The sequence below is a fragment of the Lates calcarifer genome, linkage group LG8 (genome assembly GCF_001640805.2).
Source record: "Lates calcarifer isolate ASB-BC8 linkage group LG8, TLL_Latcal_v3, whole genome shotgun sequence".
NCBI classification, from domain to species: domain Eukaryota; kingdom Metazoa; phylum Chordata; class Actinopteri; family Centropomidae; genus Lates; species Lates calcarifer.
Genome location: NC_066840.1, coordinates 12,549,289 through 12,576,497, shown reverse-complemented (window position 1 = coordinate 12,576,497; position 27,209 = coordinate 12,549,289). Strand labels below are relative to the sequence as shown.

General features: G+C 42.1%; 1 protein-coding gene across 4 annotated transcripts in view; it reads left to right on the top strand.

The window, feature by feature from the left end:
- The window catches only part of LOC108885528 (Kv channel-interacting protein 1), a 41,298-nt gene that overhangs the window by 2,792 nt on the left and 11,297 nt on the right, over positions 1 to 27,209 (top strand). Inside the window, exon 1 of one of the 4 annotated variants that reach the window (XM_018679899.2) lies at positions 5,676 to 5,791. The exons of 1 other annotated variant lie outside the window; for it this stretch is intronic. Coding sequence is in view for 2 of the 3 variants with exons in the window: in XM_018679898.2 (XP_018535414.1) it covers positions 12,081 to 12,138 (58 nt within the window). In the remaining variant the exon portion in view is untranslated. Of the gene's footprint in view, positions 1 to 5,675; positions 5,792 to 11,471; positions 12,139 to 23,275; positions 23,640 to 27,209 lie in introns of those variants that run through there. 2 more of the 4 variants (XM_018679898.2, XM_018679897.2) reach the window with 2 other exon arrangements.

The window sequence follows — 27,209 nt, the reverse complement described above, 5'->3', positions numbered from 1 at the left end:
CCCTCTTTGAAATGCAACTAATACTGTAAAACTGTCTTCCTGTGCTTTCTGTGCTTTCTTTTTACCACTGAAAGAGAATAAATGTGTCTCTCTGTAAAGCAACACTACATAAGCTTTGTTGAGTAACTTGAATAGCAGCCTAAGTGATTGTCACAGGACGCTGGTGCACTAAATTGTGTTGGGCTCCGGTTCTTAGAGGTTACTGGTACTGGATACTGGGTTCAACCAGAGGCCTAAAGCTCATGTATAGAAAACAGAGACTATTAACCACTCACTAAAAAAATCATCAAAGATATTGATAAATGAAAAAATAAAAAATTTTAAAAAAGCTAGCTTCTTCTTGTGGTAGATCATACTTGCTCGACACAAGTTGCATGGTGATACAGAATCCAGACGTTTGGGGTGTGAGAATAAAAGAGATGCTATTCTCCTCATTACAAATCAGTCAATCAAAATGATTCTCTAGCTGTTATTTTAAGGTGAAATAGTTGCATAATGTTGCTTTAAGAGCTGTAGACAAAAACACAAAAGCCACAGCACCAGCCAAAGCACAATAGTTTTACTCTAAATATTAAATATGAACCTTACTTTCAGAATTCATGTTCATTTCTTCAGGGAGATGCTGACATTAGAGGGCAGCTCCTTTTGTAGCCAGGAGGCCTGGCAGCCATTGCTACGTTTCACTGTAATTACACAGAGTCTTTTTCAGATGACCTTTAACAGTCAGCGTTTTAGGTCAGCATAAGAGTTACAGCAATAAATTGTGGGGAAAGAATAGTTTTGTTATGACTGTCTCAGGAGCAACACTAACTTTACAGCAGGTCCTGCAGTGCTGATGAAGGAGAAAATACTGAGGTTTCTATATTCACTGTGCTGGGAGGCAACGCAAACACAGGTTTTCTCTAAGGATTTAGCTCTGTGTAGAATGACTGTCAGAGCAGCATTGACCTCTGCTGGTAGCACTGAGAAAATACAGGTTACCAGAAAGAAAATCACACACGCTGTCATCAGGTCATTTTAAATCACTGGCAGTAAAGCTCACTAAAAAGTAAAGGACTTTGATCTTACCTAATTGTGCTTCCTCTTTGAAATTCATAGCACAAATGTGGTGTTTGTCATTCTGTAAGAGGAAGATGTGATGACAGGGGAAAAAAAGATAAAGGACTGGGATTAAATTAAATAAAATATTTGAAAATCTGTCCTTTGCATCTCAAGGTGGCTTCCATGATTGACAGCCGAGCAGAATCCACACTCACTTAAAAATTCTCTCTTCTACAGTCAGACTTTTTTTCCTAAATCCTAAAGGAACCACATGGACTTGTCAAACTGGGTCAGTTTTTTAAAACTTAATTTTAGCTTTAAAGCAGCATTTCAGTCATCAGAACTGTCAAGAAAACTATTTATCAAGAACCAAGGAACTCACTTTTTATTAACGTCTCTTACACTCAGAGACTCAGTAGATGTTCAAACAACATAAATCACATATTAAGTCAAACACAAACTGAATTGCTATCTCAAACTATCCCAACAATTCTTTTTGAAATTAGAGAATGTCAGTATGATTTTAGAGGAATATACTAATTTATACAATCATTTATACAATATTTATATCAAAGTAAATGTCAATTTAAAAAATCATGCTGAAAAGACCTTAAAGGTGCTTTCTCCTATCACTACATAGCCAGCATTAGCATTAACAGCTCTTTACTTACCAAACTAGAAGAAATGTTGCAACAGTAGTCACCAACAGTAGTCTCCAGCCTTGGAAAGCAATGCCAGGGTTAACTTTGTTTCATTTCTATGTCTATTGTTTCTTCTACTGCAGTTAGCATGCGAACCAGCCAATCTCATAATACCACTTTGCTATAGTTAGAGTAGAGTCCAGTCTGCCCTCAGTCCAACGTGAGAGGAAAATGTAGTGCTTCCCAGACAATGTAATCTAATCTGTTGTCTTGTAAACATTGGCTGAAGCTCAACAGCTGTTAATACTAATGTTGGCTATGAAGTGATGGCAAAAAGTTACATATAACACCTTTAATATGGTTGCTTTCATTAGCCACCTGAGCCAACATAACTGTGGGGTTCCTTGTTCCATTGTAACTATAGCCATTTATATGACAAGCTTTCTGTCAACATCTAGTGCCAACTATGTACCTCATTTCTCTTGCCTTCTTTGACTAAATTTGTTTGCTTGTAGTCCACAGCACTTTCAGGCTGGGGTTTTCAGGCCAGGCTCTGCTCCCTCCTTTTAGCTGCAGGCTGATTCAACCAAATCCCTTTCATCACTTTGGTTTTCCTCCTAGCTCATCTCTGACTGTCTGTCACTCACTGCTTGAGCCCTAAACTTCTCTTTGGCTTCCTGTCATCTCTGAAAACCCTGTAAACATTCTGTCAAGCCCTGCCAAGCTGTAAACAGCCTGCATGATTTCACTTATCCTTCCCGTGCAGCCTGAATGCCTTCTGGTGCTTCCCACTGGTATACAAATCCAACCTGCCTGGATGCAGAGCAGTGCGCTCTGTGGTGGTCTGGGCACAGGTGATGGCACCTGATGGCAGCTATTGGAAAACAAAACCCTGTTTGGCTGAAAATCCAAAGCCAAAACAAAACCAAATTCTTTTCTTCTCTTCAGCCAGAATTCAGCTGAGATGCTTACCGCTACTTGAATCTCATATTAGTCTGAATCCAACTCATGGCCTGTATTGCATCCCATTGTTTGTCTCTTTTACCACCTCACACACTTTAATGAAGCAATAATGTCTTAAAAAATTAACTCAGATCTGCTGAAGTATTCTTAAACTGGTTTATATTTGCCCCTGGAGAATTTTTGGGTAATCAGAAACAAACCTCCATCAGAGGAAACTTTCCTGGAGGAACAAAACAAGAAACTTTAAATGTGCTGACTCCTCTCAGTCTTCAAAGCGCTCTTCTGCTGGGAATAGGAGGAACATGCAATGTTAATCATCCTTCTCCTCCTTCCTGTCTGTTTACTGCCTCAACTGGAAAAGCTCATTTACAAAAGCTGTTGTTCATTAATGACAGCTTGCAACAACAACTGTCCTAAATTTAAATTTCCCATCATTTCAGAAGTCTTATTTTCATGTCATGGCTAGGTTTTTTGTCTGAGGAATCTTTCAAATATTTAGATTCTTGAATGTTTAGATGCCAGTGTTTTGTGCATCTTGTCTTCAGATTTGTGTTTCTCAGCCTGCACAGAAGAGGGCGTCAGATTACTCTTTCTCATTTCTCACCACTACTGTAACCACACACTCTCACACTGTCAGAGCAGATCAGAGCAGACATGAAGCTGAGTCTTAACCAAATGAAGCTTTAAATATTCAGTGTCTCAAAGTGCTTGCTGATGAAGCAGCTCTTTCCGCTGATGGTTGATGAACGATGACGGACAGTGAGTTGGGTTTTTTTTTTTTTTCAAACTGTGGGTTCACTGGCGTCGGCCATGAGGACTCAGATCTAAGGTGTTCCTCATAAGTACTAAATGAAATATTCAGCAGCTTTTCCTTTTTTTTTCTCTCCATCAGGTATTCACTTCATGTCCTCCCCTCGCTTTGAGTTAAGGGAGGGCTCGGCTACACTTTTGTATTCAGAGAAGAGAAAGAGGGAAAGTAGGATAGATGAGTAAATGACAACAGAGAGCAGGGAAGAAAGAGAAATGAGAGGATGGAGGTGCACGTATGTGTGCAATATGTGAGCGAGCACATGTGTGTCTTTGCGCACATACGCTTTGATGTGGATATTAGAGTGTGTGGGCTTTTCCCAGTGTACTACACCTGTGAGTGTGCTGCTGCTGCTTAGCTCCAAAATGCTGTCATATCACTTTTAATGCGCCATAGGGGACACAGTGCATGTTTAATACAAAATATAATGCACAATAATTCATATGGAAAAGGCTCTCAGGGGATGAGAGGTTGTTCTCCACCACCCCAATGCTGTAATCAATCCCCACGCTGCATACAATTAACACTTCCATCACTCTCATTTGCTGAGGAGGGAGGAAAAAGGAGACACAGAGGGGTAGAGTCAATAGAGGTGTTTGTATTCGGTTCACACAAACCACTGGGGTACTTTAGGTAAAGAAATAAGACTGAGCTGCAGTTAACAGAAATGTAAATTGCATTTTCATTTGCACTTTTTAAGAAGCAAATACCCTGGTGTGTCCTGTGCGTTATAACAGTCTGTGTCCAGGAATAGTAGTGGAGGACGACAGGGTTCCAGTGCAGTAGCACCCACAGGCAAGGTGATGCCGTCTGTAAAACATTTATAGCAAAAAGAAACAGTAAATATGTCAGCCGAGCTGGGAAAAATGAATAGATAAACAGCTTGGCATTGGTGCGATTCTCACTGGTTTGTGTTCTGTGCAAGTTCACCTCAAGCTGACTGGGTTTTAAAGAGCTCTGAAAAATGTGTCATCTGTGTATCATCCACAGGGAGTAGGTTAGATGTTGGCCACAAAGTGGAGTTTTTCACATCTTGACAGGTGACATAAAGTGTGTGGGCGGTGTATGGCGGTGAATCTCTCTGAGAGATTCACTGTGGGACAGAAAAACAGCAGCAGTGGCCTTGAGGCAAGAAATTGATTGTTGTCATGGAGAGAAAGCTCAAGACAGCAGAGACACAGGTCCTTGTTCTTTCAAATATAACTTTGTTACCACTGATCAGTCTGTTACAACTGGGCACTACCACTAGTCTTGTTTTGACTTTAACTAAATTACTGGATGAGAGAGCAGGTTTTCTCACTGTGTGTGGCCATGCACATAGTTTTGGTTGTTGAGGTTTGGATACATCTGTCTCTGAGATCTCTGCCTGTTAATAACTAATTCAGCATACTTAATTTACCAAACTGTAAACAAATATAGGTTAAAAATGGGGCTCAAGTTGTAGCACACAGTGGAACTCACTGAATTCATGGTACCTGTTCACACAAGTATAAACTTTTAATGTTTAGTGGAACATTAAAGTTCAAAATCACAGCGATATATAGGACAGCAAACAAACAAAAGCCATGTGAATTTTCAGCAGTGGAAAGTAACACTACCTCTTACCTAAGTACTGTATTGAAGTAGTTTTGAAGTACTTGTAGTCTGCCATATATCATACATATCATATAGGTCAATATTACACTACATTTACATACAGTTATTACTTTTCTAATTAAGATTTTATATTTAAAAAACCCACCCAAAGGTGGCTGGACTAAACTATCTAACTGTACACTTCGAGAAGCAACAAAAGTGAAATGCAACACTGCTTCAGTATTAACAGTCTAATAATGTCAGAGATGATCATTTATCAGTCACAGGGGCCACATAGTCTTATTTATGATACTTTTATTTAACTAAACGTTTTGAGTAGCCTACTAGTACCTGTTCCACCACTGCTAATTTACTAATGAGTGCTAAAGTACAACTACAGCTCAGTAACAGTTCCCCCTTTATTCACTTCTCATTTACAGAACACACTATAAACATTTTCCATTTAATTTATTTTTAGGAATATTTATTCACTGATTAAATTGTCTGCTATCTAGATTCGTGTATTAAATATATTCTAGATATTCATTTAGAACGTCTAAAAATAATGAAAAAAAGAAGTTACTTTTTTTGGCCACCTGGGGGCAGCGGAAAAAAAGCTGCGAACACAACGTTGACATATCATCTGAGGTTGACATGGCGAACTTGTTAGCAAACTGAGGCTTATCTACGCATGGAGCAACATTATCATGGACCGAGTCCGGCACAGTACTTTCGGAGAAGTGTTTCCGATCACCTGCTGCGTGTAAGTCACTCCCTTAAACTATGTTCTTGTTTTCGAGGGAAATATGTGGCTCTGTAGCTGCTAAGTGCTCCACTGTCTTCACCAGCCAGTCCTTACCTGGTGCTCTGGGAAGGTGGAGCACAGGGAGTTTTCAGAAAACAGATGCCTGCTGCGTCTGGAAACAACACTGATGAGAGTGAACCAGAACAACTAAGTTGTGGGCCATAAAACCAAAGCAATGCTTATTCTGAAACGCTGATTAGAGCTGAAGGGAACTGCAGTGTCAGGCTTTGTGGATTCATCTCTACATACCCATCAGTTAGTGGTTCATGGTAGTTCCTAGTACTAATAGTTTCATAGAACTGTAAAACAAAACAAAACAAACAAACTAAAAAACTGGTGTGCTATTCTAATTTATACTAGGGGCTGAAACCAGTGTTTTTGTTTGTTTTATATTTCCAGCATTTTTGGTTAAAAAAAAGAAAAAAGAAAGAATAAATAAATAAATAGTAAAAGAAAACTTGATTATCAAAACTGTTGCTGAATCAACTTATTGATTAATTTTAGCAATGCAAACTCACAGTGAGGCATTGCTCACTGGTAATGAACTTTTTAAATGTAATTTTCAGTGTTTTGGACATGAACAGCAAAATTCGATTCAGCTCCATCCTAGAGCAGACATTTTAAAAACAATTACCTCTCAAAACCTGGACAAGCAAATCAAAGTCTGTCTGCATGGCTAGGTTCTGATAGAGGTAATTTGTTTTTTTGTAACTTGGGTTAAATGGTCCTTTAAGTGATGATGATGTGTATCAGCAACCCACCCCAGAGGTAAAATGATCTTGGCAGTGTTTACTCACTTGCTGCACATTGATTTCAGTCAGGCCTTGTTGCCCAGCCTGGACTCTGTGGTTTGTAGTCTGTGTAGGAGCATCTGACAAGTGCTGGGCTTTGTTAGAGGAAAACCGACACACAATTGACTCTTTGCACTAGGAATTGGCTGATCCCAGCGGCGTTACACCTCATTCCCATGTCTATCAGGATCATTGAGCCCGTCTCTTCTGCTCTTCACTCCAGTAAATCAATCTGTTTGTTCTGATGACTCAGACGACACGGAGCCTGTTTGAGCTGGTTAGTGGCTAGGTGCAGCTTTCACTCTTCACTCCACGTTCTTCATCTCGCTGTTCAGACTACTCCCTCTTCTCATCTACCCCCCCCCCTTCCTTTCTTCCCTCACCTATCTCCCCTCCATCTTTTCTGCCCTCCCAATTCTCTGCTCTCATTTGCTTCTCCCCACCAACTCCCTAACCTCCTCCCATCTGTCCTGCACTCCAAATTGCGCTCTTATTTGTCTCGCTCTCTTCCCCTCCTTTCCTACAGTTATTGCCCCCCTTTCACTCGTTCTCTCTTTCCTTCCCTCCCAATGCTCTGCTCTTGTTGCCCCCGTCTCCTCTCCACTGTGTGGTCATCACTATGACAGATTCCATCCAGCCTTCACCTGATAAGACCAGGCAGCGACTAACCAGCCAATTTATTATTCACTGCCCTGCTTGCCACATTTCCTGTGCTTGTCAACACCGGCACTCTCCTCTGTCAAATGCTTTCTACCTTTCAATCCCATAGTCTCACCTCATCTTTTTCATCCATCTCTACCCTGCACCCATTCATTCAGGCAGCCATCTCAATCTAGTAAAAGGTCTGTTGTGTAATGGTTAATAAATGATGAGAAAGAGGTAGGCTGGCACTCTGAATGATCCACAGCAGCCTAGACAGGACTGAATAGCAGCACAGACGATGTCAGGCTTAATGTCTCGGAAGAGTTTGGCGGTCGGCCTAATGTGATGAACCTGTTGCTGTTGGTGTTATTGCACTGCAACTGCACGTCTACAAAGCTATTTCGGTTTCCTTGTTTAAACTACTGAAAATGATTAGATAATGGTGGTGATTTACAGCAGATGTGGATATATGTGAATAAACTAAACTCGAGATTTATTTATGTCTTTTTTTTCTATAACACTTCATTTAATGGATCCATAAATCTCTAATAATTTCCCAATAATGTCCTAAGAAGTTTCTTGGAAAGAACCATTCAAGTTGATGCACTTAGTATGAAATTACATGGTTCTTTCTCAGAAACTTTCTATAAACTATTAGGAAATAATGGACTTAGCGTTACTGATTTTTCCTGTTCTTTCCACCATGTTTAGACTGTCCCTCAAAATGAAATGAAAACATTAGCTGTTTCGGCAAATGCCCATTTGTTTATGCTCAAGCTACAAAGTCATTCAGCAGCTGAGGGATTTTTAGACTCTTCTTCGACAGAAGCAGAGGAGTAAGTTGCGTAATGTTATCACAGAGCCACAAAGTCCTCTAATGAAGGATGTCTGGGTGGATGGATAGGACAACAGATGTTGGTCAAGTCAAGTCAGTTTTATTTATATAGGTCAATATCACAAATGACAGTTTTGCCCCGAGGGGCCTTACAATCTGTTCAGTTTGTAAAGCATGATCTTTGGTTTACTCTAACAATGACTATGATCATTCCCTAACCTTAACCATGTGGTTATTATTTGATGAAGGTTAATGAAGTAGTAATTTTAACCCAAAAATAGTTTTCCTGACTTTAACAGATTATTTTAACTCCATGATTTTTCTCTAGCCCTAACCAAGTTGTTTTTGTGCCTAAACCTAACCAAACCTTAACCATACCTCTGTACGATCAGAAAAAGGTTTTGTTTTCGCAGCTGCGATTTCTTCCTGTTTTGTATGGCAGGGACAAGTTTTACATGTCTGCCAATAGAATCGGAAAATGCTTATATGTGTTGTTCTGGTGGGCACTGACACACAACATACTTTGCCATTTATTTGGGATAATATGTATCCCATAGCATTAATTAGTGACCATCACACGACAACAGTAAGGAATTACAGTCACATTACAACAGGTGGTTGCAACTGAGGGCTGGGACTGTAACCTCTGTCTGTGTTAGAGGACGATCTCTGGCTTTAATTGTGAATCTCCCCCTTGATCTTTCCTCAGCCATCTCCTAACTCCTGGTTGATGACTTTGGCCTCATCCTAATCGATGTTTTGACCTTGTTATAGTCTGACATTCAAGGACAGCTGATGCCATCTGTTTGTGAGGCTCTTTCAACTTCTTACCCAGGGTGTTTTCCATTCTTACTGAAGAACTGATACACCCCAGTCTTCCTCTCTGAGTGGTCCTGTCTTTACTGTGTAGTTGTATACTTACTGTAGGTCATGTGATGAAACCTGAGAAATTGGATATTGGATATATGAGTCATTGGATATTTTAAGAATGAATCTTCAAACTTAAACTATAAACCTGGAGCTTTTGCAGCAATTAGACAGTTCTCACCAATTTTAGCCAAACCAAAAAGACTAATGGGCTTAAAATTGCACATAAAGAGGTCCCAAAAGATAATGATACCTTTAGATGTAACACCAGGAATCATTCAACACAGAAGGAGCCTTGTGCTCATTAAGTGTCTTCTGGGTTCTGGGATCTGTGAATGTCTCCAGATTAAGCGACAAAATATGCCATTTGTCCGTGTCCTCTGGAACAAAACATATAAGCATTTTCTGATCTGATGCCACAATGGTTAGGGATTGGTTAGGTTTAAGCAGAAACATGACTTGGTTAGGGTCCAACATTGATGACAGTCTTGAGCAACTAGCAAGTTCTGTTTTACTGTATTCTAGTTGACAAACCATTAGGTTCATTCAGTAGCTGTAGCTGCAGCTTTTGACTGTATCGCACAATCTTCCTCAGCAGATGGCATATGCCCAGCAGTCATAGAATTTGAAATGTTCATATTTCCATTTTCTGAACCCTTCAAAGTCTCGTCCATGCTAGTGTCCACAGTTGAGATTGAGGTTCAGTCACGTCCTCAGAAAAAGCAGCTGACAAAACAACATCACCACAAGGTCCACTCAGTAACTATTCTGGAGATTTCAGTCATAGTACAAGGTCTTCCTCAGCAGAGCGTTGCACGATTGGTTTGCCAACAACTGTCTCCAAGGTCAAGAATGAACTTTTAATCTCTACTATTCTACTGTTTTCTATTGTATTCTGTTTATTCCCTGATTGCTTTCTGTTTTCCTCAAATCGATTCATTCACTTTGAAAACTTGGTATTTGGAAAATGTCAGCTTAGCACAGAGTGATCAAAACAGCCTGGTTTTCTGCTTTTCCACTGTGGGCTTTTTCAGTTTATCCAGCGGATTTTCAAAGTGTTTGATCAGCCGATGTCTTTCTCTCTCTCTACGGTTAGATGTGTATGTAACCCCTCCAATGAAGTTAAACATCATCGCTACAGCAAATCACACTCCCTTATCTCATCTATTCAGCCGAGCTTTCAGAATTTAATCAGCATGCTTGTGTGTGTGTGTCACTGCTGTGGTGTGTATTTAAAGACCTTTTTCTCTCAGGTGGGTGTTTGTGTATGTTTGTATGTGTGCATGCATGTGTGTGGTTGTTTGTGAGCGCATTTGTGAGCGTCTGATTTTGATTAGAAACTGCTGTCAGCTCTGTTTCTTTCTGCACAGCTAGAACAGGAGAAAACATCTCTCACCATTACACAGACACAGACTCCTGCCCTGCAGTACTCCTTTTTCTCACTTTCTTTGTCTGTCTCCCTCTCTCTGCTTTTCTCCATTTTCTTTCTCTTTCTTTCCCTACCTCTACACCTCCTCCTTGCTCCTCTCCCTTGTTTACACTCTGCATTGATTCTCAGTGTGCAGGCTATTGCAGGCAGTAGCTTTTAATGAATGCCATGGCCTAATGACTTTATCATTGGCCTTGATGGCCTCGGCTCAGCCACAGCGATGGCTTGGCTGTAAATTGTTTTCTTAACTAAAGCCACGTGAGGAATTTCAATAGGGGCTGTAGTCGATAGTGTCGTCGCAGTCCGCCGATCTCCACAGCAGGGTATTACAAAGAGGGCAGTGAGGGGTTAAGCGTGATTGACACACGAGTACATGTGTGAGGTGGACTGTGTCGTGGACCGGCGTCATTCCCCCTCGGTTGCATTGTTGTAGTGGGTGCGCGGCCCCGGGTTTGTGTATCTGTGTGTAGTTGATGGATTCATCAGCAGCCTCAAGAGCAAAAACACGTCTGATACAGCGTGTTGATGCCGGCGCTGACATATGCGAGGCGGCATCTCTACAAATGCAGTGGTGTCAGATGTACGGGGCTTTGTCCGTGACCCACCCGCTAGCAGAATAATTACACACACATATACTCACACACATACACACACACTCGCACAGACACACACCACCTGTCAGACCCGTGCATGTAGAGATAAAGCAGCAAATACACTCTCCACAGTGAAACTGTTTGCCTGCTGAATAGCAAAGGGGGGGCAGCTCAGTCTAACCCTCCCTTATCTTCCCTCACCTCTTGCACTCTCCATCTCTATCTCTTTCTTTCACCCCCCTCTGCTCTTCCCCTCACTTTGCCTCCCCTGCCGTGTTTGTGAATCCTCCTAATTTGTCTCTGTCTCTTCTTTCTCCTCTCCTCCCTTCTTCTCCTCTTCCCTCTCGTCATTTTCTCATTCCTTTTTCCTCCTCTCCTCTCGCTCTCCCTCGAGTTTTGTCGTCCTCTCGGCATGCACACGCACCCCCTCTCCCTCTCTCTCTCTGTCTCTGTCTTTTCCAGTGCAACAGTGTGCAATCCCTATTTCCCCACCAGACAGACAAAGAGACAGAGCGACTGAGACGAATAGGAGGGGAAGAGGGAGCAGGGAGAAGCAGAGACAGAGAGAGGCAGATACATAAAGAGGCACAGAGGAATTGATGGAATGACAGTCTGGTGGCAGGGGACACACTGAGAGAGAGAGAGAGAGAGAGAGAGAGGAAAAAGAGAGAAGAGGAGGGAGGGTGTGTGAGGTAGAGAGAGAGATAGAGGGGATGTAAAATAGGCAGCTTCAGTGACAGCGTAGACAAAGGTAGCTTCAGAGTGCATGTGCGCCCTCTATTTCATTCACACACACACACTCTCTCCCTCCCTCTCTCTTACACACATCCTCTCTTTCTGTTTCTCACTCATTCGCACAGACACACACATACACACACACACACCTTCGAGCAGAAGCAGCAGAGCTGTGTGGGTGTGAAGCAGCATGAGAAGTGATATCTGTACTTCCACACATACAGCTGGCTGATGGACTAACTTAATTACAACATACACACACCTATTGCATGCACACTCACTGGCACACCATACTTATAGGCAGACACACACACACACATTTGCAAGCTCACACTGTCTGTGGCCAGAAGTCAACATGGGTCTTGTGATGGGAACCTTTTCCATGCAATCCAAGCAGGTGAACTACCACAAAGGTAAGAGTATTTTTACAAGGTTTTTTTTTTTTAGATGTATCAAATTTATCAACATGTGTGTGTGTGTGTGTGTGTGTGTGCGCGCGCGTGTGCATGCTTTTTCTTGAATATGATACAGACACGCATGTGGCTGTGAAATGAGAGCAGCACCTGTCATGTTGCGTATTGTACCTTAATGATGGAGTCATGTATGTTTGCTCTGGGAGTCATGAATATTGCACAAGAAGTGCATTATGGGAATGAGCTGGACGTATACTGAGCAGTGATGTAAAGTTGGCTAAAAAGATGTCATTCATTATTGGTTTATGATGCAATCTCCAGGCCATCTGTCCTCTGTTTGAACTGTGGATTTAGGAATATACGTGCATGTCTCCTCCTGTGTGTGTGTGTGTGTGTGTGTGTGTGTGCGCAGCTGTGCCACAGGGTATGTCTATAAAAGGTGATGGTATTTACCCCTGTCTGCTCTCCAAACCAACCTGCTTCCTGTCTGCCCTGCTACTGTTTGACAGGGGGGAAACTGGCACTGACACTTGACGCATGAATGCTAATGTGCGCGCGTGTGTGTCCATACACATAAATTAGCTTGAGCAGCTTTGTCCATGAAAATATATATGCACATTATTCACAGCTTAAAAAATGCAGGAGTGTGTAAAGGGGGTGGCTGTGTTGTGTGGCAGCTGTGGCAGCAGTGTGTGTGTGTGTGTGTGTGTGTGTGTGTGCAGTAAATCAGTGTGGTGTAATCCGTCAGCCTTTGGCCATGGTCTGTCCTGCGTCTGTTGACCTCAAACCTGATGGTTATCACCGGCAGACACAGAGCCGCATCTCACACACACTTGAAGAGACAGAAAACAGGAGCAGGGATCATGTTACACCACGTTGTCACATGTAGGAAAAGAGGGAGAGAAAAATCTCACAGAGCTCTCTAATTGGACCATTAACCAGAGTGAGATCATGTAAAACAGACTGTGTGTTACATATGCTGTGTCAAAAAATGTGGAGGCGATGTAAGTGATGTAAATTATGTGCTGTGAATGTTGTGCAAGTCCCCCAGGAAAATATCTCTCAGCTGTCTATATTTTCTCAGTTATACATGTCAAACATTGCAGCCTGACCACATAGAGTATTTGAAATAGCTGTAAAAACACTTCAGAGACCCTATAAATGGTGTTCTGGAATACAGGCATATATAGCATCCTGCGTGGGTTGTTTACTTTAATTTCCGACCCGCTCCTCATTTCATTGCATGGCAACAGCTCTCAGCAGATACTTCAGATCTGAGCTGAATAGATACTTGAGGCGCATTTTCAAGGTGAATGTTTTCAGCAGCCTGAAATACGAAACCTATAGAAAAGATTAGCAAAACAGGGAAAACACACACGTGTCAGAAACTTGGCCGTGTTTTTCCTCCTCCATTTCAAGTGCAACCCCATTTACTAGTTAGGGAAGGCAACAATGCTTACGAAGCAACTGAGATGTATTTTTAGGCAATTTTGTGCGGGAAAAGCTCTCCTCTAGTTAGAGTAACCTCTAAATAGCAGCCACTTTGAAGTTGGCACTGTTAGGGTGTGAGGAGGAAGCGATAGATGAGTAAAAGTGGGAGAAAAAAATGAGAAAAGTTGAGAGAGGAGGCGAGGTTGCTCCTCAGGGGGCTGCAGTGTGAGTGTCAGCAAATGTGTGTGTGCGTGTGTGTGTGTATGTGTGTGTTTCACCATCTGCTGCTGTGTTATAAAAAGTGGCCTAATGAAAGCAGGGCAGGATTCATTTTGCATGGAAGGTTGGCCCATCCTCGATCCCAACTCAATATGACGCAGCATCCAACTGAGAGAGAGCCAAAGTTAACTTGCTGAGAGTACGGAACTTTTCAGGATAAATGTGTTTTTCTGGGATGAGTTGAAGTCTGAATTTGTTCAAGGCAGAGTTGATGACTTGAGACTTGCAACTCGACTGTGATGACTTCACTGGGATTTTACTGGCTCAATATTGTAATAGTGTCCTTCAGTTCAAACCAATCAATCCACTCTCATTTTTGCTGTTATCAGATATATTGGTGCATTTGGCCAGCAGACAGACATCTGTTGTCTGTCTGCTGGTCTGAACTGAAATCATATGATGGTGAGACTGTGCTCTGGCCAGCAAAAAACATATTCATAGTTTCTTTAAAATGACTGTACTAACTGTTACTCTGTTTAAAATTAAAATGGCATTGGTGAGGGACAGCTTATTGACTCATTTAGAAAACAAAAAAAACAAAGTTTAGGACTTGGACTTGATGTGGGACGTGTTGGTTCATGGCCTGGGACGTCATAACATAAACTTGAGGCTTAGTTGTCTCTTGCAGAGCTATGACCAGTAGTTTTGGATAATCACAGTGTAGGTTTGGAATAGGGATGCACCGATACCGATACCAGCATCGGGTATCTGTCCGATACCCTGTTCCTGTACTTGTACTCATATTCATAAAAGTTTCCCGATACCACAGCACCTGATACCACTTTACAGCAACGTGATGTTCAGTTGGGCGGTCAGGTGCTAATTGAGAGCAAGGAGGAGCAATGTCGGCGGTGTGGAGGTATTTCAAGGTGGATGATGGTGACAAAAGTAAAGCGGACTGCAAATTATGCTCTGCAAAGTTGTCAAGAGGAGGGACGAAAGTGAGTACTTTGAACACAAGCAATCTGATGAAACATCTAAAAAACCAACACAACGCCGAGTTCAAAGAGTTTGCTAATAGCAGGCTATATTTAAGTGAAATATGTGGCAAGGCTGTTTGTTAAAAAAAAAAAGATGTAGTTGAATGCTAAAATGTCAATAACAGTACTTTTATTTGAGTAAAATGTGTGGCAATGCCATATATACTAGAATGTTCAGCTCTGTGACTGTCTCGAATGCCGGGTTAAAGGCAGAACAATGGTGCATCTTAATCAGTGGTCTATGACAAGGAGTCACAAGTAGACAGAGCTTCATTTTATGGGGGCATGGGTCAAAAATTGTGAGAACATTTGCTTTAAAGTGAAACATATGAAGCATAGACCTTATTCCAAGGTTTAAGCCATATTCATTCTTTGCTATGGTGCATGGCAAAGGACTGTAAAGCACTTTTATACAGAAGCTCTAAACAAATGAAGTCCACTTACACTCCAATCCAGAGCTTTTTATAGTGATGAAGTGAGTGAAATGAATTTAAGAGAGTTGCTACATAAACTAAAGCTGGTGTTTCTGTTTTGGCTGTGGCTTACCAAATGAAGCCAAATGGATGCTGAAATTGAAAAGCAGAGATATTAGCCGGTGTCCTGATCAGCTCATATGGCCAACAGCTTGGTGCTAAGCCATTTATCTATATGTATCTCTCTTCACCTGGGGCAAGAAAAGAAATTTATCCACTGTCACTGTGCACAAGCTACTCTGCTCATATGAAATATTTCCCAGTGGGTATGTTATAAACTACAAAACCTGCACCTCGCTGACACATTCATCTCCCTGTCCGTTCGCTCCATTTGTTTTTGCCTCTACTTTCATTTCTCTGCACACTCTCGCTCTGTCAAGTGAATTTTCGCGCTCTCTCTCTCTTTGTCTTGCTCACTCTCACCTCATTTCACCTCCTCATTTTGTCTTTTATGTGTTTCTCCCTTCAAGTTTTTCTCTTCTGTTCCCCGAGCCGCTCTCTTCTTGATCTACGGCCATTCGTCTGCCTTTGCTGTTTATCTCACGGTTTCTGTCTCTTTCACTCTCTCTAACCCTCACATCTCTTTGTGTTTTTAAGTTTTGCAAAGAGGGTAGCCTTGTCCTACTCTAAGATCACTCCAACTGTTTGAAGCCTCACTAATCATGTAGAGTTTTAGTTTGGGGCTGGCGGAATATATATAAATAGATGTCTGTTTGTGCATGTGTGAGTGTGTATGGATCTTCTGGAGAACAAGCACGTTTGGCTCAATGTTTCCATTTGCTGCAGGGCCAAAGAGCTGAGACGAGAAGAGACCTGTTTCTTTAACAGGCTTTATAGTTTCCACCCCTCTCTCTCATCCTTGCACATCAAAAGAAGTGCACCAAAAGGGCCAATTAGGATAGCAAAAGAGCTTTATTAGGCACATGGCAACATGAAAACGGGTTTCTGGTTAATCCCATGCCTGAAGCATGTGTGTGTTTTCGCGTGACTGAGTATGAGCGTGTAATGATGGGATTGTGATGTAACAACCTCATATCTCTTTTACACTCAAGTCTATACCATGCATACGTTCACTTGAAGCGTCGTTTCCATTTTTAAGAGAAAACCCACCCGTCATTTAAGATCCTCTGTCAGCGTTTGATCTGTCAGTGTTGCAAATTAAAGCATTTTAATAAAAAAAGAAATCAATACACTGTATAAATAAAGATGCTTTATTTGCATAATATTTGCAGGCAAAGGCTTTGCTCAGTTCTTCAAAGATAAACAACAGTTTCCATGCAATTTGTCTCCGTAGACAGCTCAGCCTCGCTCTTGCCTTCAGGCCTTTGTAATACTGGGGCCAATGAGAGAAATGCAGATGATGATGAATATAGATAGCTACTTAGCTCTGACTATATGGTTCAGCCTGTATGCACAGTTATGACAGCAGTGACGCACATCATTTGAAGTAAATTAATGTGACAGTTGAAAATGTAGCATATACTGTAAATGTAGCCAGTGTAGCTTTTTATTCCACATGCACTGTAGCACACTGAAATCCCAGTCACAGTCATCTGAATTCAGATCAAAACAGTTGTCTTTTCAGCTGTTATTGGACATAAATACAAGGGAAGCAAGCAGTCCAAGCATATAAAGTTTGAGTTATCAACTTCCTTTTCTAAAAACGCCCCCATAAGCAAGCATAAATTTAAGTTTAATTTGATTTCTTTACTTCTATATACACACTTTGGCTGCACATTGGTCTTTTTTTGTTGTTTTCATCTCAGTGTAATGACTCTGTTTAGCCCTCATACCAACCTGAACAGTATATGTGTAATATAAACACGAGGAGGTGGAGGGTTTACAAACACAACAAATGAGTCACTTCTATCTACATATTCATTACACTAATTAAGCCCTGCAGGAACTGTTTTGTGCTTGATGGAGAAAAGAAAATCTATTTTTTAACTTTTAACTGGGGCAGCAGGATAACCAGAAAAAAACCCTACTCCGCTGATGTCACACAGACCAATCAGTTTTTATGTCTTTTAGTTTGAAATTATAAACAGTGCATTGCTGAAGGGACTGCTGTCGCCAAGCCAATCTACACCCCTGAGTTTGGTTTGTGACCTCTGAGAAATAAAAAGCTGTTTCGCTGTGAAGGAAGGACAGAGGCAAGATGAACAGTTTCAATTATCTGCTAAATTAAAAAAAAAACAGGTGAATCTGTATGAAAAAAATAAACAAGGGACACAAAAACAAGGGATTTATCATAGCTCTCAGTGACATTCACATACTCAACATTATGTAGTGTTTCTGTACGTTTGTTTCACTGTTTGTGTTGCAAAAATGTTGTTGCGGAACAATCGTACTCTCGAACGCACTGACTGTTCGACCGTTCAGAAAGTGCGTCATCTGACTCCGAGGAAGCATGGGAGTGTGTATGTCTGTGTGTGTGTGTGTGTGTGTGTGTGTGTGTGCTCTTGGTTTTGTTGTAAATAATGTATGATGCGTCCCTGTGCCCATATAATCATCAGGTCAGTGAGTCATGGTTCACAGCTGTGTGATGCACTTGACTGTTGCTGCGTTCTCCATCTCTACACATGTACAACAAAGAAAAACACTATGACAATGTTTGCACCATTTTTCCTGTTACACTTCTACACTTGTTGCACTCCAGGGTGATTATTTTCATTAGCGATTAATTGTTTGTAACAGTTTTTCTTGAATTGAATAATGAATTACTTGAAAATTCCAGAAGAAAAATTCCTCACCATTCCCTTGATGCAAACTTTGAGTGTTTACGCCACTGGTTTGATTGATTGGTCCAAACCCTACACATTCAATTTACTGTCATATGATGTAGAGAGGCTTCAAATCCTCCCATTTGAGAAGCTTGAACCGATGAAATATTCAGCATTTTTACTTGAAAAAATATTTCAAACAAGTTGTTAATTAACAAAATAGTTCACAATTGATTTAATGTTGATTGAGTAATGGATTAATTAACTAATGATTTCAGCTCTACTGTGCTGTGTGTGATCACTTATAACTGTGGGTCAGTATTTGTATCACTCATTCAGTGTTATTTTTCAGAATATGACAACATTTTGAATTTGATACGGGTCATGTAAACAGTATATTCAATTTGGATGTTCCAAATTTGGCCTTACTCCGAATTTAGCTTTTTCCTGTTATGAGCATTCTTTGGATATATACACAGTGCATTCGGAAAAAGCGCCTCAGTAGGTGTTTTTACGGCAGTTTGCGACAAACAGCCTCTTGCCACACGGTCAGCTCTGTCGGTTCTGCACGAACCAACTAGACAACAGTTTGTAAGGCTGAGTAGAGATGCTTGCCCAAAAGAAAAGCTCACATTTCTGGGCAGAAGAGGAACACACATATTTTTAAACATTATGAAAGACTTGGGGATCAACAGGTGCAGCAATAGGATGTACATCAGGGAGGTGTTTTACCTTAATTGGAGTATACACAGCTGCATGTAAGTCTGTCTTTTAGGAATAAAAGCAAATATTTTGTGCACGTAAACATAGTGACTGAGAGGGTTTTTCCAGGTCCTCCAGGAGCTACACGTCCAATACACTGACTGTCAGCTGCACTTCTTTCTGTTCCTCTTTGAATCCTGCAGGAAAACAACCTCTTTAAACAACCAATTGCATCATGAATAGTGTTTTCCCACTGCTCCTTCCTCCGCCGGCGAATGTGTGTGTTTACGAAGGCGTCCAACGTCAATCTAGTCAGCTGTGAGAACAATGGACGAGCAGAAACCCACAATGAAGTGGAAGATGACTTTATTCCCTCTTCCCTCTCTGTTTGTCTTTAGTCACTCTCAATCTCCCATTCAAACTTTATTTCCTGCTTCTTTTCTAACTCCAGATTCTGCTTTACTTCTATCTACACATCCCTCCTTCCTCTCCTCCGTCATTATTTCTCACACTTTCCACATATCTATGTCCTTGTTTAAACCCCCATCCCCCTCCATCCATCTTTTTCTCTTTTCCCGCTGTCCCCAGATGATGACAGATCAATAGTGGAGGCTCCTTTAATTATTCCCTTTTTTCATAATGTGATGGGAGCCGGCAAGACGCTCAGCATGCGTCCACTAATAAAGATACAGAGAAGCGTCTGTGTGAGAAGTCATTTGGACAGCAGTAGATATTAGTATTGATTTTTCTAATAGTCACGTTCTTCTCTGTCCAAAGCTATGCTGCCCCTGATGAGTAATTGCAAAGCCTTGTGTGTCGACAAGTTGGTGTCATACAGCCGCATGATAGATTCACAAATCTATAACTGTTAGTATGGATCCTTTAGGGGAAAAAGAGTGAGTTTCTATGATGCAGGCCTGCAGGTTAACGTGGAGGTTGGTCTGAATGTGCAGCTTTGAGGAGCTGAGCTGATTTTCTAAAGCTTCCACCCAGCATTTTAATCTTAATCAAGATCTTCAGAGTTTCATTTTCTCTCACGCCTGCTCCCCCATTTTTTTCTTCTCCCTGTCTTTGTTCCTCCATCCTCTTCTCTGGAAATTTAGTGTTTGCGTGTCCCACTCGCTCTCTCCTCTGCCTTTTCTTTCTTGCGATGCCACTCGCCCACTCCTCCTGGCTCTTGTTATCCACTTCTTTCTCTTTCTTTCGCTCTCTGCATCGCACTCTAATCTCCCGCTGGAAGCTTTCCTGGTGTGTTTCCTCCTCCTCGTCCTCCTCCTCCTTCTTCTTCTTCATCGTCTTCTTTCATCGCCAAATATGTTTCCATCTTTGCCTTCGCTGCTTTTCCCTTCCTCCTGCTCTCCTACCTCTTCCTACTTTTTTTCCTCCTCTTCTTTGTCTTGTATTTTCCTCTTTCCTTAAAAGTGTAACATGGGTCTTGTAAAACAGTTTGCATGCCTGCGGGGAAAATGCCAGCCAGTTCGGCAGCAATATTTTACATACAAGCACAAAAACAAACACACACACACTCTAACCTTGTGCCCTTTTTCTCTGCTCTACAGACAGACTTTGAAATGATTACCAGAAGGAGAAATCTTTCTGTCAGTGTGTGGAAACGAGCCTGTCAGAGACTGGGGGGGGGGATAGAGAGGGATGGAGATTTGAGATTGGGACAAGTCGGGAACAGTGTTTGAAACGACAGGAACACTGGGCTGATACGTGCGCAGAGATTTATAGGGAGAGATGCCTAGATAGAGGTGTATTGGTGTAGGCTGTATGCCTGGAGACAAATTCACAGATAAGGTGGTGGAGGGAGATGGATAGATACGGTTTAAGGCAAAAGATGAAGTAGGGTGCAGTGAAGATAGGGAGAAATCATTTTGATAGCCTGTGAATTCCTATAGGCACAATACAAGCAGTGTTATATAGCAAGCAGAGAGGAAGAGGTGTGTGTGTGTGTGTGTGTGGCAGGAAATGGTCTTGCTCCATGGTGCTACGTGCTGTTTAGATGCCACTAGAGTCCACAGAGACCTCATCGTATGATCAGCCATTCTCGCTGCTCACGGTTGGTGCATGTGCAAAATGTATGTGTGTACATATGTGTGTTTCTCTGTGTGTGTGTGTGTGTGTGAGTGAGTGGGTAGGGTGAAAGCATTACTCCCCACTGCTGTCCATTCTGTCTCTCTTGCTGTTGTTAGAGAGATAGGGAGAGAGAGAGAGAGGAAAAAACAAAAACAACCACACACATCCCAGCATTCATGAGTACATTTTCACAGAAGCAGATTGCATTTTTTTTTTTTTTTTTTTTACTCACCAAACTAAATCTTTTCAGCTAAATCTTCCCATATGGCTTCCTAACAATCACGCCTCGTTCATTATTCACCATCAGCAGACAAAAAGTGCCCCATATTTTGAACAGTTGCCACATTTGCAGAAGCATTATTATGAGCGGCTGGCTTGATATAAAAGGACAATGTGTCTATTTTCCAAATTGACTACTGAAAACTTGGCCGTAAATCCTGACATATGCATCATTTTCAGAAGCAACTGTAGCTCTGTTAAACATTGGTTTTTTTGCTCATTTAGTGGAAAAAGGAAGATTTGAAATGTTTTTATCCTTGAAACAAACTGGAAATGACATTTTTACATATGGTAGCCTGGGTCGAGTCCTCAGGATAGTGGCTTTTATGTCAGGTAGCTCAGGCCATCAACCAGACCAGTGATAGATTAGAACAGATGAGAACCGGTCATCCAGCAGGTTCCTGTTGAGTATCAGTATTATTATTTGTATGCAGTATTTAGAGCCACTACTCTGTTCGCCGCTTTTATTTCACAGCTGTAGTTATGTTACAGATTCAGATTGTATATTCAAACACAAGATCAGTTAATAGAATATATTTTAAAAGTTAAAATTTGTTCTATCTCAACCAGCAACAGCACTAAAACACTTCTTTCCCAGGAATTCAGAAATGTATCAGTTAGGTACACCACCAATCAATGCAACAGCTCTGCCATAAATTACACCTGCCATAAATTATACCTTTAGAGTGAGGTCATAGTTAAAGTTGGTGTTGTACTGGACTACATTACATTCAGATATGTTTCTTATCTTGGTGGTGCTACCTATTTACATCACATATATTATTATATACATGAAGGCACCAGAATATCAGAAACACCTCAGGACATTATGCAGTCCTCTACACCAGCACTACTACCTATGCCCTGAATGCTAAAACCTATGGCCTAGTTGAATTAACACCTCTATAACGGTTAAAAAGCTGATTTTAGGCATCATAAAAGTAGAATTCATGGCAGAACAGTTGCATTAGACTGGTGTATAGGTGCATCTAATGTGAACATAAAGTGTATATAATAATATAACATTTAAAAGATGCCAGTCTGCATTATGAGCACTTTTACTCGTCATCACTTTCAGTAGATTTTGCCGGGAATTCTTCTGTATGTTTACATTTTTCAGTGCAGGAAAGAACCTCGGAACTTCTTCCACTGCTGAATCCATGAAATGTGTTTTTTTTTTTTTTTTATGAGCGGTGTTTGCATGTTGTATGAGCACAGCACACATACCATAGTTCATCATCTTTAACTGCATTCCAATTTGTCTCCTTGCAGTTTCATCATGTCAGACAGTATACCTTGTTTGTATTGACCGGGCTGTAATTAAAATGTGATTTCATCTGGTGTGTGTGTCTGTGTGAGAGTGTGTGTGCAGCTTTTCCAGACAAGAGTGCACACTCCTGCAGTATTATCTGACACTTGTCTTGATCCCTCTATTTCTACCCTATTAAATATCTCATTCTTCTCATCCCCTGCCTCTTTCTGCTTTTAATCTCTCTCTCTCTCTCTCTCTACTTACATCCTTGACTTTAAGCCTTTTCCCTCCCCTCTGCTCTCTTGCTGCCTGCCCATCTCTCTTCTTTCCTTCCTCTCCTGCTGCCCTGGGAGCCAATCTGCCACCACAGACACTCTCTCCTCCATCCATCCCCTGTTAGTGTGTATGTGGGGGTATTATGGATGGATGAACAGGAATGATGGATGGAGTGAATGGAGCTGTTGTTGGATTGAAGTGGCCTTTTCATGAGCAAAACCATGATGCTGAGGAACAAACACAAGCGATGCTCTTCCTGATTTTTGTCACATGCATGTGTTTGCTCCATAATTCATATTTACCTGTCCAGTTAATATTCCAGTCTGTATCTATTTGCCCACTGTCAGTGGAAAACAGATGCGTTTAAGGTGTGAAAATGTAACAGGGCATGTTTGTTGTTTTTCTTTCCAGGGTGATTCATGGAGTGTTATCATCCACAAATCAATGGGTACACTCATATTAATTTATAATTTAGTGAATCAACATCCTGCGAATTCGTACTGAATCACTGATGCTCTGCTCTTGGCTTGCGGTGAAGGTGGGAGGGAGAAAGAGAGAGAGAGGGAGAGAGAGAGGGAGAGGGAGAGAGGGTGGGAGGCTACAACCCCTAATGAAAAATGAGGAAATGGGAGGGAGGGAGATAGAGAGTGGGAGAGTGTGAGGAGGAAAAGGGGAGAGAGAGAGAGAGAGAGAGAGAGAGAGAGAGAGAAAGAGAGGAGGAGCGCTGGGGAGATGGAGTGAGAAAGCATGAAAGGAGGGATGATAGAAAGAGGGTTTCTGCCCACAGCAGCCACTGAGAGAGGAGGAGGAGGAGGAGGAGATGGTGGTGAGAGGGAGAGAGAGGGGAGGATAAGTAGAGGAAAGAGGGCGAGGGAGCGTGTGTGTGCATTCTAGCCGTCCAAACACGTGACGAAGAGATACAGACTTCGGCATACAGACGCGCTTGTTTCCACGACGACGACGGGAAACATGGGGGCTGTGGTGGGTACGTTGACCATGCAGACGAAGCAGAGGAGGCCGTCTAGGGGTGAGGGAATACACACAAACATAAACACACACACACACACATACACATGCTCATGCTCATGCATATGCAAAACCACACCCACCACACACACACACACACACACACATATATATATATACTCTATATATAAAAACATAAACACAACGTATACTTTCTTTCTCATTTGCACACACACACACATACATATCTGCATACACACATATGGACAGTGAAACTTTTAACAGTGTGTTTTTACTGTCTCTGTCACACACTCAGTCCAGTACAAATATACAGCTCACGTACGCAAGCTGCAGAGCAAAGATTAATAACTGCTGGTGTTTCAGTTAAAATGCAGTGAGAGAACGAGGGCATATGGTTTGTAGTAGGTGTGTGAGAGAGAGAGAGAGAGAGAGAGAGTGAGGGAGAAAAGAGAGAGAGACCAACAGGTGTTCCCAGAGGAAATAGAGTATCTTTTTATTTCAAAACAAAGTTTTAGTGCAACAGTGTGTGTGTGTGTGCGTGTGTGTGTGTGTGCACTTGTGTGATTGTTGTTGAGCTTATCTTTTTTGACAGAGAAAACTGAAGGAGGAAAAGTAAGAGACGGCTTCTTTGACTGTGCCTGAGCGCCTGTGTGTGTGTGTGTGTGTGTGTGTGGGTGGCTCTGTCTGTCTGTCTGTCGGGGTGTGTGTGTGCAGACGTGAGCGCCGACACTGGTAAATACACACATGTCGGAGGTATTTGTCACTCTGCTCACACACTGCTTTTCCATCTTGCTGTTACCTTGGAAGCACGGTAGCCATGGCAACAACAGATGTCAGTTTTTTTTGTGTGTTTTTTTTATTTGGGGGGGGGGGTCTTGATGAGATTGGGTGGGTGGTGGATAATCTTAAGTAAGTCAAGGCCACGTGAAAGAGAGGTAGTGAAAGATGTAAATATGCAGATGAAGCCAGGAGGGAGTTTGTTTATTTATTTATTTGTTTATTTTATTTTTTTTTTTATAAAGACCTGTTGCCTGTGAAAAATATTTTACTCCCTCGTTACTCATTCCAATAAAATCCTGTAAACCACATTTATACAACTCTAACAAATCCAAACTGGCTGCCCCAGTGAATGGGCACACTGAGCAGGAGATCAGTGCCAGAGCGAAAATATCCCCTATTAATAGTGTGCAGTCATTTAAACTTATTTGTTGAGGCAGGCTATTATTGGATTTTCAGTGCAAATTAGACCATACAGGACATTTTCCAAGTGAGTGCATGTGGCTCATTTCATCTTATGAGTAAGCTTTTTTTTTTCTCCCTCCCACAAGCTCAAACAAACACCTTTCCCCAAGGGTGTTTAAAAAGCCAAGGTGTAAATTTGTTGCTGTTTTGAATAATGAGGTGGTTGTAGATGTGCTCACATTGTGCAGACGTGTGAAATCTGACTGAATTTCCACAAATGCCCCCTGTGGGGAAAAAGAAGGAATGGGATGTGGAGCTGGAGCTATTTGGAGGTTGTTTGTAATTCCGGTGTTGTGTTGTGTTGTGGTACTTGAACGCCTCTCCCCCTCTTTCTCCTCCTTTAACATATTAGCTGTATGCAGGGATTAGTGCAGCAGGGCTTGTGTGTGTGTGTGTGTTGCAGCCGCTTATTCTGTGGCGTTGCAGATAACTTGTTATCCGGGATCGCGACACTGACAGCAACACTGAGAGAGGCAGACGGTGCACGGCTGTAATATTGCAAGATTAGATTCCTGCATGATTGATCCTCTGAGCACGAGCTCATCACTGTGCTCTGAAAGGGAAAAAAAAGGAAAGAAAAGAAACGCCTCACCATGTTTGTATCTTGCCCCTGCCTGAGTATTTGCATGCTTGCTTGTCTGGACTGTCGGTTTCCATCAGGGCTGCTTGTTGTTCTTTCAACTTGCTTTATTTTCTGTCAAAGCGTTCTTGTCTATTTTCCTGACAGGCTTTCTTTGGTGGGAGTTTTCTCCTACCTGTTGTCTTGTCTGCCTGGTTCTGTCTGGCAGGCCAGCTGCTGTTTTCTTCCCTCATCTGCTGCGGTGGCCTCTGACAACTCATCTCTCTAGAAATATTTTCACCTGGCATTTTTCTCCCCTCCCTTGTGCATTTTTCATTTCTTTCCAGCCCCCCATACATCTCCGCCTGCCTTACTCACTCCCCACAGCGGTGTTGTCTCAATCTTCCTCTCTCCTTTCCCTTTCCTGTCACTCCTCTGCTCCCCCCTCTTATCTTGTTTTCTGCTGCCCCCCCCCTCCCCCTTCAACCCCGCATCTTTTTTCCCTTCCACTTTACACCCCCCTTTTTCTCCCACCCAATCCTCTGCCAGGCTTGTTTTCTCTTTATCTTACTTTCTTCTAATTTTCCCCCAACACACTCGCACATGCCATCACCACAATCTGCTCCTGGCATCCTCATCTCCATACCTCTCTCTGCTCTCTCCTCTCTCTTTTATGCCTCCATTCTTGCTCTCATTTGCTCCCATTCTCCATCACCCACGCTCCCATTAGCTGGTGTGAGTGCTTATTAAGTCATCTCGTCATTCTCCTCTCTTGGCATCCAGCAGAGTGTGTCTGTGTGTGTGTGTGAATTTCTGCAGATTCTGAGTCTAGACATGTATTTACTCAAAAATCAATATTGGCATGCTGCTATGTGTGTGTAAATGAGCTGTATTTGACTCACTCTTCCCCAAACATAAGCAGTGGCACACTAACTAATATGTGAGGAAGTGGCATTATGTGGATTTCTGTGTGTGTGTGTGTGTGTGTGTGTGTTTCTCCTGTGTGTAAGCACAAACACACAACACTGCAGTCTTGCGAACACCCTCCAGCACTTTGGTCCTTCTTCACAGGCTGAAGATTAGTAAGCAAACAGATGTGTATACTTGTGTGTGAGGACGCGAGCATGGGAGTGGATGTAGTTTTATGCACATGGGTGCTTTAAAACCTCTATGACCCTTGAAATAATGTGTTCATGTTTGTCTTGTTTGTGATCGGATGCATGTCTGCTTGTGTGTGTGTGTGTGTGTTTGTGCTTGTGTGTGTTTTCAACCGGAGCAAGTCATTGGACTCTCAGTGAACCACCCCAAAGGCCAGTCAGGGATTGGCCCCCGTGTCCACTGATTTGGACGACTCTGACTCCAGAAAACAAAGTGTCTGAGAGTAAGACCTTGAATTCACACCGCAGAACGTGATTATGTTCGCATCTTTCGCATCGGCCTACAGTGAAATATAGGACTGTTGCAGATGAAATCTATTTTTAAGATACTTCCTCTGTCTCTCCCTGGAGCCCGTGGCCATTGGAAGCTGCTACTTTCTTGGAGAGCGCCTCTCCACCATTAAAGAGGCCGGTGAGAGCGAGCCCTCTCCATTGCCGCCAGGACAGCAGATTAGGCTAATTCAGATTATGCAAATGACTCTCTCTCTGGCAAGGATTACAGGACACGGTATGAGGGAGGAAAGCAAGAGCGTGGCAGAGATAGAGTGGCAGAGTGAGAGGAGAGAGTTTGGCAGAGCGAGGGAGATAAGAAGTAGAGGAGAAAGGAAGATTCATTGGGCAGTAGAAGAAAGGAAGAGATGGAGGAGAAATG